Source organism: Camellia sinensis, chromosome 6, assembly GCF_055761805.1.
Source record: "Camellia sinensis isolate YWXY chromosome 6, ASM5576180v1, whole genome shotgun sequence".
In the NCBI taxonomy this organism is placed as follows: Eukaryota; Viridiplantae; Streptophyta; class Magnoliopsida; order Ericales; family Theaceae; genus Camellia; species Camellia sinensis.
In genome coordinates this window covers 127,585,852-127,601,323 of record NC_138966.1, presented here as the reverse complement: position 1 = coordinate 127,601,323, position 15,472 = coordinate 127,585,852, and the positions used below count along the sequence as shown (strand labels likewise).

The 15,472-nt window shown below is 31.3% G+C and overlaps 1 protein-coding gene and 1 pseudogene across 6 annotated transcripts; one reads left to right on the top strand and one right to left on the bottom strand.

Moving 5' to 3' along the window:
• Window positions 1-741: 741 nt before the first annotated feature.
• LOC114305760 (putative glucan endo-1,3-beta-glucosidase GVI pseudogene) lies at window positions 742-9,799 on the bottom strand (annotated as a pseudogene).
• LOC114302606 (mitochondrial-processing peptidase subunit beta-like) lies at window positions 9,398-14,928 on the top strand. Of its 6 annotated transcripts, none has more exons than XM_082874724.1 (10): window positions 9,398-9,873; window positions 10,000-10,083; window positions 11,555-11,708; window positions 11,800-11,898; window positions 12,063-12,140; window positions 12,266-12,398; window positions 13,256-13,353; window positions 13,460-13,579; window positions 14,251-14,415; window positions 14,590-14,928. In XM_082874724.1, exons 4-10 carry the CDS (start codon window positions 11,890-11,892, stop codon window positions 14,785-14,787), a joined length of 801 nt encoding a protein of 266 aa, XP_082730850.1. In that variant the 5' UTR covers window positions 9,398-9,873; window positions 10,000-10,083; window positions 11,555-11,708; window positions 11,800-11,889; the 3' UTR covers window positions 14,788-14,928. The 6 variants fall into 6 exon arrangements, with proteins under 6 accessions (XP_082730850.1, XP_082730853.1, XP_082730849.1 ...); XM_082874727.1 differs by having other exon boundaries at window positions 11,502-11,708; XM_082874723.1 differs by having other exon boundaries at window positions 9,576-9,885.
• The last annotated feature ends 544 nt before the right edge of the window (window positions 14,929-15,472 follow it).

The following is a 15,472-nucleotide window of genomic DNA, read 5'->3' as shown; positions in this document are numbered from 1 at the left end:
CAATCTTGGGCTACGTGCTGACATATGATAGGGCTTGCTCTTTGGTGCCAACCTAGTTGGGATTTTTGAGTTTAGCTTTGATGCTCATTGCACCTCCCCTCTCTTTTTGGTGTTTGTATCTTATAGTTTTATCATTAATAAAGTTTCTTTTGTTGATCAAAAAAAAAAAAGATTAAAGCCATTGAGGGGGGAAAAAATGTGTCCATAAATGAAAAATGTGATTATCTGATCACGTCAATTTTTCATGAGCAATGTTATATTTTAGGCCTCTTAAGTTTTATACCTTTTAAGATTAAAGCCATTGGGTAAATTTATTTTTCCTTTTTTTTTTTTTTGAGACGTTAAAATTTAGCCAGAAAAGCTTTGCGGTGTTCTTCTGGCCAGTGGTCAATTTTACAGGGAAAAGAAATAGAAGGCATGAAGTTCTTTCTATTTTGTTTTTTTTTGAAGTCTTTTGTGTACGGCAGTTCATTTTGGCAGCCACTGATTTAAAATGAATAAGATGGTAAAAGAAGAAATCAGTTTAGAAAAAAAAAAAAAAAAAAAAATTGGAAAGATGAAATCAATCATTTGATGGATAATTCTTAATCAAGAGAAACAACTGAAAGAAAGTTTGGGCCCCAAGAACAACACTTACTTGTGTATATACATTTGTTTTCTCAGAGCTTGATTTTTGAACTTAAAACCATGGTCAGTTCTTATTTATTAACTGTGTTAACTTGTTAAATACAAAAGTAAAGTTTAACAATCAAGATATCCATAAACACGGCTCATGTTGGGATAGTAGAGTCCCCAGTTTTGCTCAATCCCTTCAGGTTTTTGATTCTCATTGAACAGTGCAAATATGAAAGTGTCCATGATCTGGCTAGGCTTCCTCGGCGTCCCGTTCCTCTTGACATGATTCACAAGGTTTATGTTGTACACTTGAGCGTTGTCTATGCTCGTGAAAGGACTGTTCCCAGCAGTTGGCCAACCGGTCTCTGACACGACAATGGGAACATCGCCTGCACCAATCTTCTCCAAGGCCACATTGTAAGCATCAACCATGGAATCAAAGAGATTGAAGTACTGGAATTGCCCATCTACAACTGGTGTTATTGCATTGAAGCCGACATACTCTAATGAAATCTCAGCCGGGTTCGAGGCATAGGCGAAATATGGGTACACATTGAGCATGATGGGTGCACCGGTTTGCCTCAAAACGGATGCCACATTTGTCATCACTTCAGTTGTCTCACTAGTGAAGGTTCCTGCGGAGGGAGGGAAAGAATTGGCTATGATGCCGAAAGAAGTGACTGTTGTCACCTTTGTCCCGGTTAGGCCGATCGATCTGAGAGCATTTTGGATGTTGATCATGGCCGGTGCAACGTTTGTGGCATAAGGTCCCGGGATTACCTGTAACATCCCGTCATACATCAGTTAGTAAGAAAAGTTTGTAAGTTAGTTTACGATTAGGGTTTTGATGTGCACTATTTAATCGGCAGTGATTGAGAGAGCTAATAATAGCAGCTCTACTGAGCTGGCAACCCTTTAAAAAAAAAAAAAAAACAAGCAGAAAAAGACAAAACAAAGGGAAGAAAAAGACAATTTAATGCCAATTTAGAGCTACATTTTTAGAGCTCCAAAGCAATTTCCCTATTTAACTTCAAAACTTATGTTCCGAATATTTTCTTCTTCTGCGTTTTTTTTTATTATATATAAACTACTGTTTATGCATGGTTTAATTACCAGTATAATTAAAGAGGTAAGAAAAATCGATCAAATCAATTGAATCGAATTGAACCATTCATATTTAACACATTTTTTAACAAAAATTGGTCTGTGATTTTTAAATTTGATTTGATTTTTTATTTGATATCAGTTTAAGCACCTTATGTAACGAATTAAACTAAAACCGAGCACTTCAACATATATTATATTTAAAATATATATATAATTTAATAATATAATAATGTTAATAAGTATAATTAATTCATTAATGTCAATTAATTAGTATACCCTCATTATATATAATCTTAATCTTAACCCACTATTCTTCAAGTCTTAATATTTATTATTAGTTTTTGTTTCTATTTTTGTTAATCTAGAAATTGTAAATTTTTCAGTAAATGGATGGATAGGATATGTTTGAAATGCTTGACAAAAGGCTAATTCAATATTTTTACATAAATGAAAAAATGGCTTAAATTTCAAAGATATTAAACCAGTTAAATCACACTTAACCGAACTGTTTCAATTGGTGTGGTTTGATGTGAGAAACTATTTGTATCAGTAGTTAAAATAATAAAACTGATATTATCGATTCAATAATTTTTTTTTACCTAAATGCTAACCCGTACCGAACCGATTACATCCCTAACATTTAGGATTTTCATCCTATTCATTTCACCTATTCATTTCATAAATAAAATGAAGATCTCTATTTCACTTAATAAATAAAATGAAGATCTCTATTTCACTTAATAAGATTATAACACGTCATCAAAACACAAATGAACAATCTATAATTATAATATCATTGTAAAGTTTTACCTCTTCCCTTAACTGTTTCTCAGGTTAGGGTTACTTTGACAATTATTTATTTAGAGCTTTTTATTGACTTTTTTTTTTTTTTTTCATTTTAGTAAAAAAAAATTCAAAAAACCGTTCACTCTAGGTTCAACTAGATTAGAAGAAGCTAAAGACAAAAAGATTTGTTGCGCTTTTTTTTTTTAAAAAAAAAAAATTAGTGACATTATGAGTAATGTTAGATACTCAAAAAATTTATTAAATTTTCTATTAACGCTGTGTTTAGTTGGAGAATTTGAAAAGGGATTTAGAAAAAGAAAGGGCAAAGATACGTGAAATTAGGTTAAATATAGATACATTTTATCTATATTTTTCTTTTCTCTTTCTAAATTTTTTCTCAAATCTTCGAACCAAACACAACGTAAATGTCTTATAGGTGTGGGATTTACATGGGATAGGTCCCACACTCATGTGAAATATTTGATAAAAAATTTAATAAAATTTTTGTGATTTATAATATTTTTTTAATATTATTATGATTCGAGATGAGTGGGCAAGATTTTTACCTCATTTCCTATAGTGATCCAATTGAAGTTGACATTGTTGCTGTAAGGAGCAACATTGGTGTTAACCCATGCATCTGCAGCAGCTTGGCTTGAAGCAAGGCTCGGTAAATCTTCACTTCTGGTACCGACTGAGACTCGAAGATTTGAATATCTCAACGCTTCAAGAACTTCAGGGTTTGGATCATAAATCCTGATGGATCCAACTCCACACCTATTGTAAAGGTTTATTACATCTCTTGGAGCTGGAAGATTGTTTCCAAGCCTCCCATAGTTGATCCCGATGTTCGGTGGCAGCGGCTGAGCCAGAATATCTGTCCAGTGGTGTCATGTAAGAACATCAGTATCACTCTTTTCAAAATTTTAATTAAATTATAACTTAAAAAGTTATTTTTCTATTTTAGTTAGTTACCCACTATATCAAACTCTCTATTTTAATTTAATTCTATTAAAATATTTGTTATTCTTTTTTTTTTAATAAAAAAATTGATGAGCTATCAACCAAACAATTCTTATGTTTTACAAAAGGTAAAATTGGAGGAAATGTTAAAAAAAAAAAAAAAATTTTGCCGTTGACCGGTTGACTGGCCGGACTTCCGGGCGGATGTGCAGTTACACCCAAATCGCATGTTTTAGCGATGGACAGTTGTTCACTTCATTAGACGAGTTACTATAGCAAATTTAACAAAAAATTAATTTAGAAAAAAATTGTTGAGACTGATGGAGAGAGAATTTGATGATTTATTAGTTATATTTTAACTTGTTTGTTATTTTGAAGATACTGATGTTGATGCTCTAATTAGTTAATATCAATGTCTTACTTTAAAAATAAATTTTCATGTAGTGTATTAGAAAATTATATATTCGCAATAATAATGTTAATAAAACTTAAAAAAATTAACATGGTACTGCTTTCACAAAACTAAAGAGAGACTTGTGAATTTTAATCAATTGAACCAAGTAAAGACAAAATAAATCTTCTCGTGATAAAAGTGTATATATATCATGTAAAAATCTAAAAATTTTACGCTCAGAATAAAGAGTCTCTTATCTAAGTTCTCTCTCTAAAAAAATGATACCATTATGTTTATTATGACAATAATACCACACTTGTTATATTTTATTTAGCATATAATATATTAGATTCATAATGATAATGAATCTCACATGAGTGTCTTAACTATTGGTTATGCTACATAATATAGTAAATAAAATATGATAAAAATATACGTAATAAATGGAGCTTTACTCTATTTTTTTTGACAAATTTGAGTGGTGTCACTTTACAAAACTTCTTAAAAAAATTGCATGATGTTATATTATCTTTAATTTTATAAAGTTGAGTGGGTTTTAGTGAACCTACTGATATACACTTGGCTATGCCCCTGCTGATGTGGACGACACTTGCAATATCACAATAACAATAGTTCTATTATGAGCACATAAATCTATTATAAAAAATTATCCTCTAGTTAAAAAATACGCATGATTGGCCTTAAGAGTCGAGAGCTTGAAGCCAAATTTGCGGACACGAAAATGGAAAAGAGGAGCAATTATTTACTACCTTTAATGCTAGTGACGACACAAATAGGCGGGACTAATTTTTTAAAAATGAAATATATAATTTATTTATTTTTTTATTGTGTGAATATATTTTGGTGTGTTATTTTGGTGTTGCAAATGGATTCAACTTGTTTGGCAGCACTTCTAATTTCTTAAAAACTAGTTTAGTGAATACAATTATTAAAAGATAAAACAAACTCAATATTTTCATAGTTTTCTCTTGTGTTTATTTTTGCCAAACTAATTTATATTTTTTGAAAAAAAGGAAAAAAATTAAAAAACAAAATCAAATAGAGCGATTCCAATCATTTTTGGACTGGCTTTTTGTAAGTTTTGTTTGGATTTTAAAATTATAGAATAATTTGTGAAGAGAAAGAAAAGAAAGAATACAAAAAGTGTACACATTTATTTTATTAAGAAAAATTTATTTTTATTTTTCCCCCTTTAAATATCTATGATTCAAACACAATAGTAAGAAAAGCTTAACCCAAAAAAAAAAGAAGGTAAACCTATTTCTTTTCTTTTTTTTAATTTTCAAGTTCGTCTTGTGTAGAATGATATAAAAAATAAATAATAATAATAATAATAAAGTTCACTAAAGATAAAGACCAAAAATAAAAAACCATTTTTTTTAGTTTTTTTTTTTTTTTTTTGTTAATATACTCTTTTGATCCATCTAGAAATGTAAAAAAATATTGGAATTTTTTAGTCTTTTTTTAAAAAAAAAACACTAAAAAATCAATTTTCAGACCCACAAATATGTGTTGACAAGGTAATTTGGAATCTTACCAGCAAAGAGAAGCAATTGAGTTGTTATTATTGACACAAAGATGAACGAGTGCTCCATCATATCTATGGTCTAAATACCTTGCTAATAACAAAATGTACAAGTGAAAATTTGTTTGAATATTAAGCTCAATAATGCAAGAGGCTAGGGAGATCATGTCATATATGCATTCTGCTGGCCTAGTTTTTGGAACCCTTGAGTGTGAAATCAATGAATCCATTTCATTAAAGGGGTTTCCTAATTAGCCTTATTTGTTAATTATACATTTTAGTTAAAAAATTAAAAAATTATTCTAAGTTGTTATATCACTCTATCTAATTTTTTGTATATCTTTTCGTAAAAAATTAAAAAGTTATTAAAATAACATCTTCCCAAATGAGGCCTAAGTTATGAGTAGTGATATATAAATAAAGAGGTTGACTTCTCTTAAGTTATCATCTCAATTTGAGAGAGGGCTTGGATTTAGTAGATCTATTTTCGAAACGATTTCAGTAATCCGAACATTTCATTGTTCAAGACTTGTTGAGCAGAATATTCATGTAAAAAATAAAGATTATTGAATATCAGTGACTATATATTTGAATCATATTTGTTTTTAAAAAACGGACAACAAATATAATTTAAAAAATAGTTATCCATTTTTTGTCATGTAATTTTGATTCAAATATATAATTACCGATATCTAATTATCTTAATTATTTTGAATGAATATTCTACTCGGTGAGTCCTAAAAAGTGAACGGTTTGAATCCCCAAAGTTAGTTCTAAAATGGAACTATTAAACCCAAACACTCTCTCATATTAAGATGACTAATATGAGAGAAGTCAAACTAATAATAAAAAATCTATACATAAAAAGTACTCTCTCTATACCAAAATATTAGTTCCTTATTCAATTTTTCATTGTCCTAAAATATTGGGTGATTCTACTTACACCACTACTTTACCTCTTTACACCCTTCATATGAGTTTTTTTTTTTCCTTCCCAATTTTATCCATGTGTGAAATTACCTTTAAGGACAAAACACTAAAATTAAGGCCAAGTTTGGCATAACCTAAATAATATAAAAAGTCAAAAAGTCACTATCCTATTTAAGTCACATCATCTTATTTAAATCACATCACCTCTCTAACACATCATATCAAACTCAACCCATACCCAACCCATATAAGTTAATAAGTCAAAAAGTATACTTTTTTAGAACATCTCAAACCAACCCTAAATATATTTTGTTATCTCCTTACACTCCTTGGTCTTCAATCCCTACTCCTTTTTTTCTTTCTTAATTTTTCTTTTCTCTTACATATCTCTTTTCAAAAAGTGAGAATCATAGTATTTTGATTATTAAAGAAAGCAATGGATGAAGAAACAGTGATGAAGAACCATCAAAAAAGTGAAATTGTGAGTTTTTTTAATTTATTTGGTAGGTTTTTGTTTCGTTTTTCTGGATTGGTGTTTGAATTTCGTTCAGTGGTTCAAAATCGAACAAAATAAAATAGTCCGACATCACATTGCCGAACAAAAAATATAAATCTGGTAACCAACTACTGAATAAAAGATACATTTTCGGTAATCCCAAACTGAATTTTTTTTAATTTGTTCGGTTTCTCATTACTATATATTTTCAGTTTTATTTTTTTTATATTTTTCATTTTTTTGCCTGAAAGGATTATACTTATACTCATTACAACAACGCAAGTACTACAATATTAGTGGACTCTAGTTATGAATTCATTACAAACGAGATTTGTTAAGTTTTTTTTTTATGAATATGATTTTTTTATTTTTAATTTGTATTTAGTTTTATTAATAATTTAACGTATAAATGTATTTATTATCTTTAGATTTTTAGTAGTCATGAAATATTAATTAAATGGGCTTCTAATATTGGGAAGAAGACTGGATTTGTCATTGTTATAAAAACATCAAATGCAAGAGGTAATGGCAGAAAACTAAGACTTACACTTGCTTGTGAAAAAAGTAGTTACTATAGAGACAACAGGAAAATCAATTGGGAACTATTGAGATTGATATGTTTTAAAAAGTGTGGATGTCTATTTCTATTAAGGGGGAAAAATTACCTATAAATTACCAAAATGAATTGTGATAGCATGTTTGATTGATGGATACAAATAATGATAGATTTTATGGATACTTTATGAATATTCGTACACTTGATGCCTTTATGAATAATTTTATGAATACTTTTTATGTATGATTTTATGGATGTGTGTTTGATTTATGAATTTTTTTATGGATGCTTCAAGGAAAAAATAAATCTTTCAATATATAGCGACGGCGGCCTAGACAACTCTATTGTAGTTTAGCAACATGACACTAGAGTAATCTCATTTGTATAACAATGTATCACTGAACAGACGCTTCACAAGTGGCCCAAATGAATTTCTTGTTATCATCTAATTGGATGGCAATATAATGTTGGGAAAAAAAATATTGTCTGGTAACATGACACTGGAATAATTCAAATTAATTAGCGTTGTATTATCGAACAGGCCCACCACAAATTAAAAAATCATTTTTTGGAAGAAAGTGGCTCTATAAATGTATAGCAACAACATGCTAGATAGATTTATTTTTTACTGCAGCAACACACCGGAATAATGTAAATTATTATTTAGCACTATGTTACCAAAATTAGTGGTGTAAAGAGATGAAATAGTTAATTTAGGATTAGTTTTGGTAATATATTTGAGGTGTAATGAGAATTACATTTTTTTTTTAGTAGTGTAATAATATGGAGGGTATAAAGAGGTTAAATAGCGGTGTAAGTAGAATCACCCAAAATATTAGTCCATTTTCAAAAATCAAAGACTAAAATAACAAATAAATTTCCTATGTTGCCCCTATTTTAAATTTATTAACAATAAAAAAAGTACATATATGACAATTGATATTCCTAAAAAAAATGTATTACCAAAGGGTAGTTTTGGAAAACTTTTAAGATATTCTATTTTTTTAAGTATAATAATTGTACTACTAAAAAAAATTAAATTTCCCAAAATAAACTAATATTTTAGGATGAGAGAATAATATAGAATGATAATAAATTTGGACCCTAATATGTAGAATGTAGACCTTAATTGGTGTACTAATTAGTGCACCAATTGATGATGTATCATAATTTCAAAGGTTTTTGGTATTTATAATGTAATTAATGAGTGAGATCAATAATAATGTTGTTAAACTTATTTATTTTGATGATTTATTTAAGAAAAAAGACTTAGACCCCCTTTTCCCCCCACCCCCTTGACCCCCTATGTCTCCCATTGGTCAAATTTTCCTTTCTTTTTTTTTTCCCTTCTCCTCCAATCACCACCCGCCACGTGTGTGGGAGGGTAGTGGGGGTGGTGATTGGAGGGAGTCTCTATCAAAGCCTTATATATATATATATAAATATATATTTTCCTCCACCCTCTTTCCTCGCCCTCTCTCACAAAAGTATGGGGGTGCTGGGGTCTAGATTATTTCCCTTAATGTTAATGAATTTAAAAGAAGAATAAAATAAAAAATTTATATTATTTTTATCTTTTATGTTTAAAAAAGAATTAATATTTTAGAATAAGAAAAAATAAAATAAAAGACTAATATTTTAAGATAGAGAAAATATATGTTAGACCTCTTAAATTTTTTACCTTTTAAGATTAATGCCGTTAAGGGAAAAAAACACCATAATAAGTGCTCATCATACATGTAAAATATAATTATCTAACCATATCAATTTTTCATTTCAAAAGAAAACTAACTAATGAACTATTATGTCAATTTTTCATGAGTTAATTACATTTTAACTCCGTATAATATATATATATATATATGTTTGTGTACATCGAAAATGAAAAATTATTTTGGTTGATTTTGTTAGCTAAAAGACGACGGATTGGCCATGAGATAGGGGAGGAGAGATCAAAAAAACGTGAAAAGAAAGAAAGAAAAAGAAATAGACACTACAGGAAATATCTGTTTTGGAGGCGTATATTTAACGGCGTTTTTGAAAACACCACCGTTAATAATATTTAACGGCATTTAATAAACGTCGCATTTTTCTCTAATCAAAGCGGCACCGTTTCAATAATACAAGACGCTTTTAAACACCGTGGAATGGGTTTTGTCCATCACACTCCCTCTCTCCTGTTTTATCTTTATTTTAAGCAACAATGAAACTCTCGCGCTCGCGCTCTCACTCTCACTCTCGCGCTCTCTCTCTCTCTTTCTCTCTCTCTCGCCCTTTCTACGCTGTCTAAGATCTTTCAAAATCGAAGTCAGCCATTTCGAAGATCTTACATCGGTGATTCATCGGAGCCATTTTGAAGTTCTCTCTGCGCTGTCTAAGATCTTTCAAAATCGAAGTGACAGCCATTTCGAAGATCTTACATCGGTGATTCATCAGAGCCATTTCAAAATCGATTCAGATCGGTGAATCGATTCAGATCGGTGAGCTACTCTGTATGTGTGTGTGTGTGTGTGTGCTGTCTAAACCCTAGTTATCTTTGTCAGTTCAGCTCTGTGATTCAGAGATTCAGAGAAACAGATCGGTGAACCTTTTTTTCTTCGTCTCAGGGAAACAGATCGGTGATTCATCAGAGCGATTTCAAAGTTCTCTCTCGAAATCAAAATTGAATTTCATCTCAGCGATGCAAATCGGTGAGCTCCATTGTCTCTATCTCTATCTCTCTTTCTCTCTCTCTCAAGCTGAACTGATATTGTGCTTGATTTGTGTATGTCATAACCAAAAATATGGTGTGCCTAACAATTTCTTCTTGATGATGTCGGTTTCGACTATAATATCACTTATTTGTTAGATTGAAGTACATTGGTTCGCCCAAAACCATACAAAATTCATCCTCCGAACTGAACTAAGATAATCACAAGAACAGTTCTGTCTCTCATATTGTTATTCTATACACTGAACTGGATTGGGGGAATATGATATGTTAACTTTCAGTTTTTGATTTAGCAGAAATCATTTTGACTGTTAGAAATCGAGGCTTATTAACTTTTTAAATGGTAATGAAGCATGCAAATTAATACCTCCAACAATGAAATAAACTAGTTTTCTAAAAATGTTTCATTACATTTATATTTTATCAGCATTATTGTCATCTTCAGTGATGATATAAATTTCCTAGAAGGAATTTGTTCTCTAGGAACGTATAGATTACACATTTTGAAGAACAAAGTGTATGTGCTCTAGGTTGATTATAATATGAAATTAAAGCGAATATCATTATAATTTTATCAATGTGTTTTTACAGTTATGGCTAGTCCATTATGTAAGTTGCCAATCTTACAAGGACACATATGAAATTTGGTTGCAGTCTTACATTACTGCCCTTGGGTCTGTGATGTTCTGTCATCCCTGAAGCAGTGTTAAAACTTTTCGGGTCGTTGTTTTTTAGTGTGGTCCTTAGCTTAGGGCTTTGGTAGTTATGTCTGTGGAACACCCTTAAAATAGAGGTCTTATCGTTTCCATGTTGAAACCAACAGTAAAAAAATTGATGAGTGTTTGAGAATAGGATTCACCTGCTTTGAGGACTGTTTGCGCTTTTTCCCTCCAGAAATGTTCTCTGGAAGGTTTACTGCTATGCAAGTTGTCTGGTTATGTGTCCTGGACATTTCCATGTTGAAACCAACAGTAAAAAAACTCAGAAAAATGTTCTCACAGTGAATTTTTTTTTTTTTTTGCTGTGCTTATGAGAATGTTTACTGCTATGCAAGTTGTCTAGTTATGTATCCTGGACATTTCTGGGCTATACTTTGTTAGAATCATCAGTAAGGTGCTGATCTTTATTAACTATTTAAAAATACTTGTAATTTTTCATTACTACAACTTATTTAGCAGATAACATTGACGTATTGAACAAAAATTACTCTCTTTAATCTATCTTCACTTCACTAGCTTTCCCAATTTTCTTATTGGCTTCCATACCTCCAACTTTTGGTTGGAATATCCCTCCAGCAATATCTTTGTGATTCGATTTGATGATTATTGTTATACTTTTGTAATGATATATATATATATATATATATATGTATATTGCTTTCTTTTATTATCCTTGTAGATCTGAAATTCATGAAAAGATGAGCTGCATCCGTTATCAAAACTATGATGCAGTGGTAGATGACATGCTTGATGAAGTAAATGAGGTAGATGGTGCCAGCTCAACAAATGAAGGTTGTCAATCTGATCAAGAGGATATAGGAGGATGAGCTGCATTTTTTATTGTATATTAAGAAAAGTGTTCCTGTATTTTATGCTGGTTTCCCTGGTAATATTTATTTGCACGTGTTATTTAGGATTTTTGGTCTCATTCCCTTGCAGTGCTGAATGCTGACATATATCTTATTTCCATTGTCCAGAAACTGTGCCGATTAGAACCGTGAATCGGCAGTGTTCTTCTGGTCTTCAGGCAGTTGCTGATGTAGCTGCAGCTACTAAAGCTGGATTTTATGATATTGGTAAGGGTCATCTATTATTGGAAAATGGCTTGGATATATGTCAGCAATCTTGATGCCTCATCTGTTCTTTATTTATTTTTTAAAATATATGATCTATCAATTTGTTTATTTTCTAATGTTGTCACACTACTCACATTATTGATTTCCTTGACCTGTGTTGTTAGGTTGAGTCACATAGGAAGGCTGCTACTGCAACTGCCTCTGGTAAATTTAAAGAGGAAATAATCCCTGTGGATACCAAGGTACAACATTTTTATTACAGTTTCAGTAAGATTGTGATACCAAATTTTAGCTGCTCATTCACTGTTTCCAAGTTTGTGTATGGTACAAATTTGTGCTCTGATATGTATATAGTTTCTTTAAAAAGATTGTTGATCCAAAAACTGGAGATGAGAAACCCGTGACGATCTCAGTTGATGATAGAATTTGGCCAAACGCAACGATATCAGACTTGGCAAAACTAAAGCCTGCATTTAAGAAAGATGGGACAACCACTGCTGGTATTTTTAAGCACTGCTGGTATAACATGCATACAGAAACCCAAGGGAACAAGGACACACTACTATACTTGGGGATCCCAAATCCTATTATCTTTTGATTTTGGGTTCAATTTAATGAATGGTTTTGGATGGAATTTACCTCTGTTAGTTAATAAATGGGTTTTTTTTTAATTAAAAAAAATTATTTATAGATTTATCTTGAAAGAATAACTAGAAGAGTGGTTTCCAATGGAAGAAAGTCAACCAATATATATGTGTGTATGTGTGTGTGTGTGAATGCAGTCCCATCTAGTTGATCATTTTGAAGTTTCTAATCATTTGTCTCAATTGAGGTGCAAAACTTCTAGGTGTAAGTTTCTGTAAGTTTCTAATCATTTGTCTCAAATATGGGTTTTGTTGCTCTGCTCTTTACCTAATTTGGCTTGACCTCAGTCAGTTTCAGTTTTTGCTTGACCTCAGTTCTTACAATTTGACCTGTAAATACAGTTTCTGCACTTCAATTATAGAGCATCTTATGGGATAATGATGTGAAAAGCACAAAGCACACTTTGAAGGAAATGATAATGCATTTTTCTTCCCTTGAACACTCGGAAGGAAAGGCTGTGATTAAATTTGAAACATTGGCAAATCTATCTAAGTATGCTCTAGTTTGTTGTAATAAAATTTGTTAACATAAACACAGTTCCATATAATTTGCCAAATTTCTTGGATGTTATGATTGCATAAATGCGGTACCACTCATATGAAGAGATATAGATCATAGTTATTCTTGTGGTTGATTTTCACTGAACTTAGTTCTGATTTCTAACAAGTAATCTTTGCTCAAAATCATGATTCCCTTCAGTTTCGTTTTGTAGGTGATCTTCTAATGGAGTTGGCTGCTGGGGTAGAGTTGGCAACTACAGCTGTGCCATACCATTTTCTGCCTTTAGCTTGTGCTACCAATGTGGCCAAGGTTCAACCCTTCTCTGTCTCTCATTTTCTTCCCATTTTATAAATTCCGGCTAATCTATGTGATGGATTAGCTTTATTGCTTTACTTTCATATTGTTTCACTTGCAGAATGTTGGTGCTGTCACATCAACCTCGACTCGCACTCCAATATACAAAGCCTTTTCCAAAGGTGAAAACATTGGGGATGTTACTGCGAAGGAAGAATGTGTTGGCAATGTTGCCGATCTGGTATGCTTCTCCAACTTCCATTACAATTTGCACCGGGCCAATTGAGAACATATTTTGATGGCTGCTATAGTGATTGTTACCACATACTTAAATTGATCTACATATTTTGTACTTTGTTTCTAGTCCTAATATTATTTGGAGAACATAGAGGCATTACTGAAGGAGATGGTTTCATTACTCTGTATAGTTAATCGAGTGCATCAAAAATATAGTCAATCCCATTAATTTCCCCTTGGCATTTTACTAGACCTTATTTTACTGACACAAGCAAATCAGAGAGCGTGATGTGACCAATGTCCCCTCCTTGTTTGTTTGAGGTTCATTTAAAATTTAGATCTATAGTGCTCTATTCTGACCAGTGATTTGTAAATTGATTAGTAGGATCGACATTTGAGAAAATGATATTTTTTCTTCTGTCTCCCCAAAAGTCATATAATATATGGGAAAAATAGCAGTGCTGAAGTTTAATGTTTAAGGCATGGCAGAAGTTGATTGAAATTAGATTTTGAATGATCTGATTTGTGGACTAATAGTTTTGAGCATTCTTTGGTGGTTTCTTCATTTCATCAACCAAATCATCTCTAGATATTCTTTTGATTCAGTCAAATCAAATTACTTTATTATTAAATTGTTTGAGTGCTTGCTCTTGATTATTGTATTATTCTTTATAGGTTGAAGACCAAACAAAGGAAGTTATTTTTGACCATTTGCATGCAACTGCTTTCCAGCACACGCCTTTAGGCAGAACCATACTTGGTCCTGCTCAAAATGTCAGGACAATCACCAAAGATCATCTTCAAAAGTATATATCGACACACTATACTACATCCAGAATGGTAGGTGGTGTCATAAAGTTATGAGCATTTTGTCTGTTCATAATTTATTGCTAGTTCTATTTAGTTGTTAACATGTTGGCTTCACCTTCATTCATCTATCAATTATTCAATGCCATCAATTTACTTTCTTGAAGTCCTAAACATTGGGTGTTCTACCTGGAGCTACTATTCTAGGTAATTGTTGCTTCTGAAGCTGTGAAGCATGAGGACCTTGTTGAGCAAGTGAAGAAGTTGTTTACCAAATTGTCATTGGATCCAACCACAACTTCTGAATTAGTTGCCAAAGGGCTAACAATTTTTTTTAGGATTTTTTGTGTTAAAATCCTTTGGTTTTTTATTTCTCTTATTTTTTCTTTTTTTCCTCAGATCTGACAGTAGGTGTTTTGGTTCACTTCTTATTTTTTGTATTAAATGGGGGAGTCGTGAGAGAGAGAGGAGGGTAATGTTATTTTGTGGCTTTGTATATAAGGTAGTAATTTTTTGACTGAGAATTGTGAATTCAATTTTTGGATATGTTATTTTGTGGGAAAATTAATGCTATATTAAATTGAATGGGAAAGTGAATTAATGCTATATTTATTATTTGAATGGGAGTTATTATTTTATATTAGTGTTATTTAGTTTTATTATTGGTGTTCTTTTAGTTCAATCACATAAAATTAGCACAATTTCAAAACCAAAAAAAAAAGAAAAAATAAATAAATATAAGACGCCACTATAATGGTTGGAATTTTTAAAATTAAAAAAACCTATGAAGGCGTTTTAAAAACGTCGCTAAAATCATAGTGACGTCACAGTATTGTTAAGGTAGGACATTTAGCGGCGTTTTTAAAACGCCGCCTATACTAATACAGCGACGTTTTCCAAACGCCATAAAGTTATGCAACGACCGCGTCGTTGACGTTCGGTACTAAACGTCACAAAAAGAATTAGCGACGTTTTTGGTACCTATAGCGGCGTTTTTTAAACGTCGCTAAAAGCCTAATTTCCAGCAGTGAGAGAAGAAAAGGAAAGAAAGTGAAAACCTAATTTTGATTTATGAGATTAAGAAGGCATA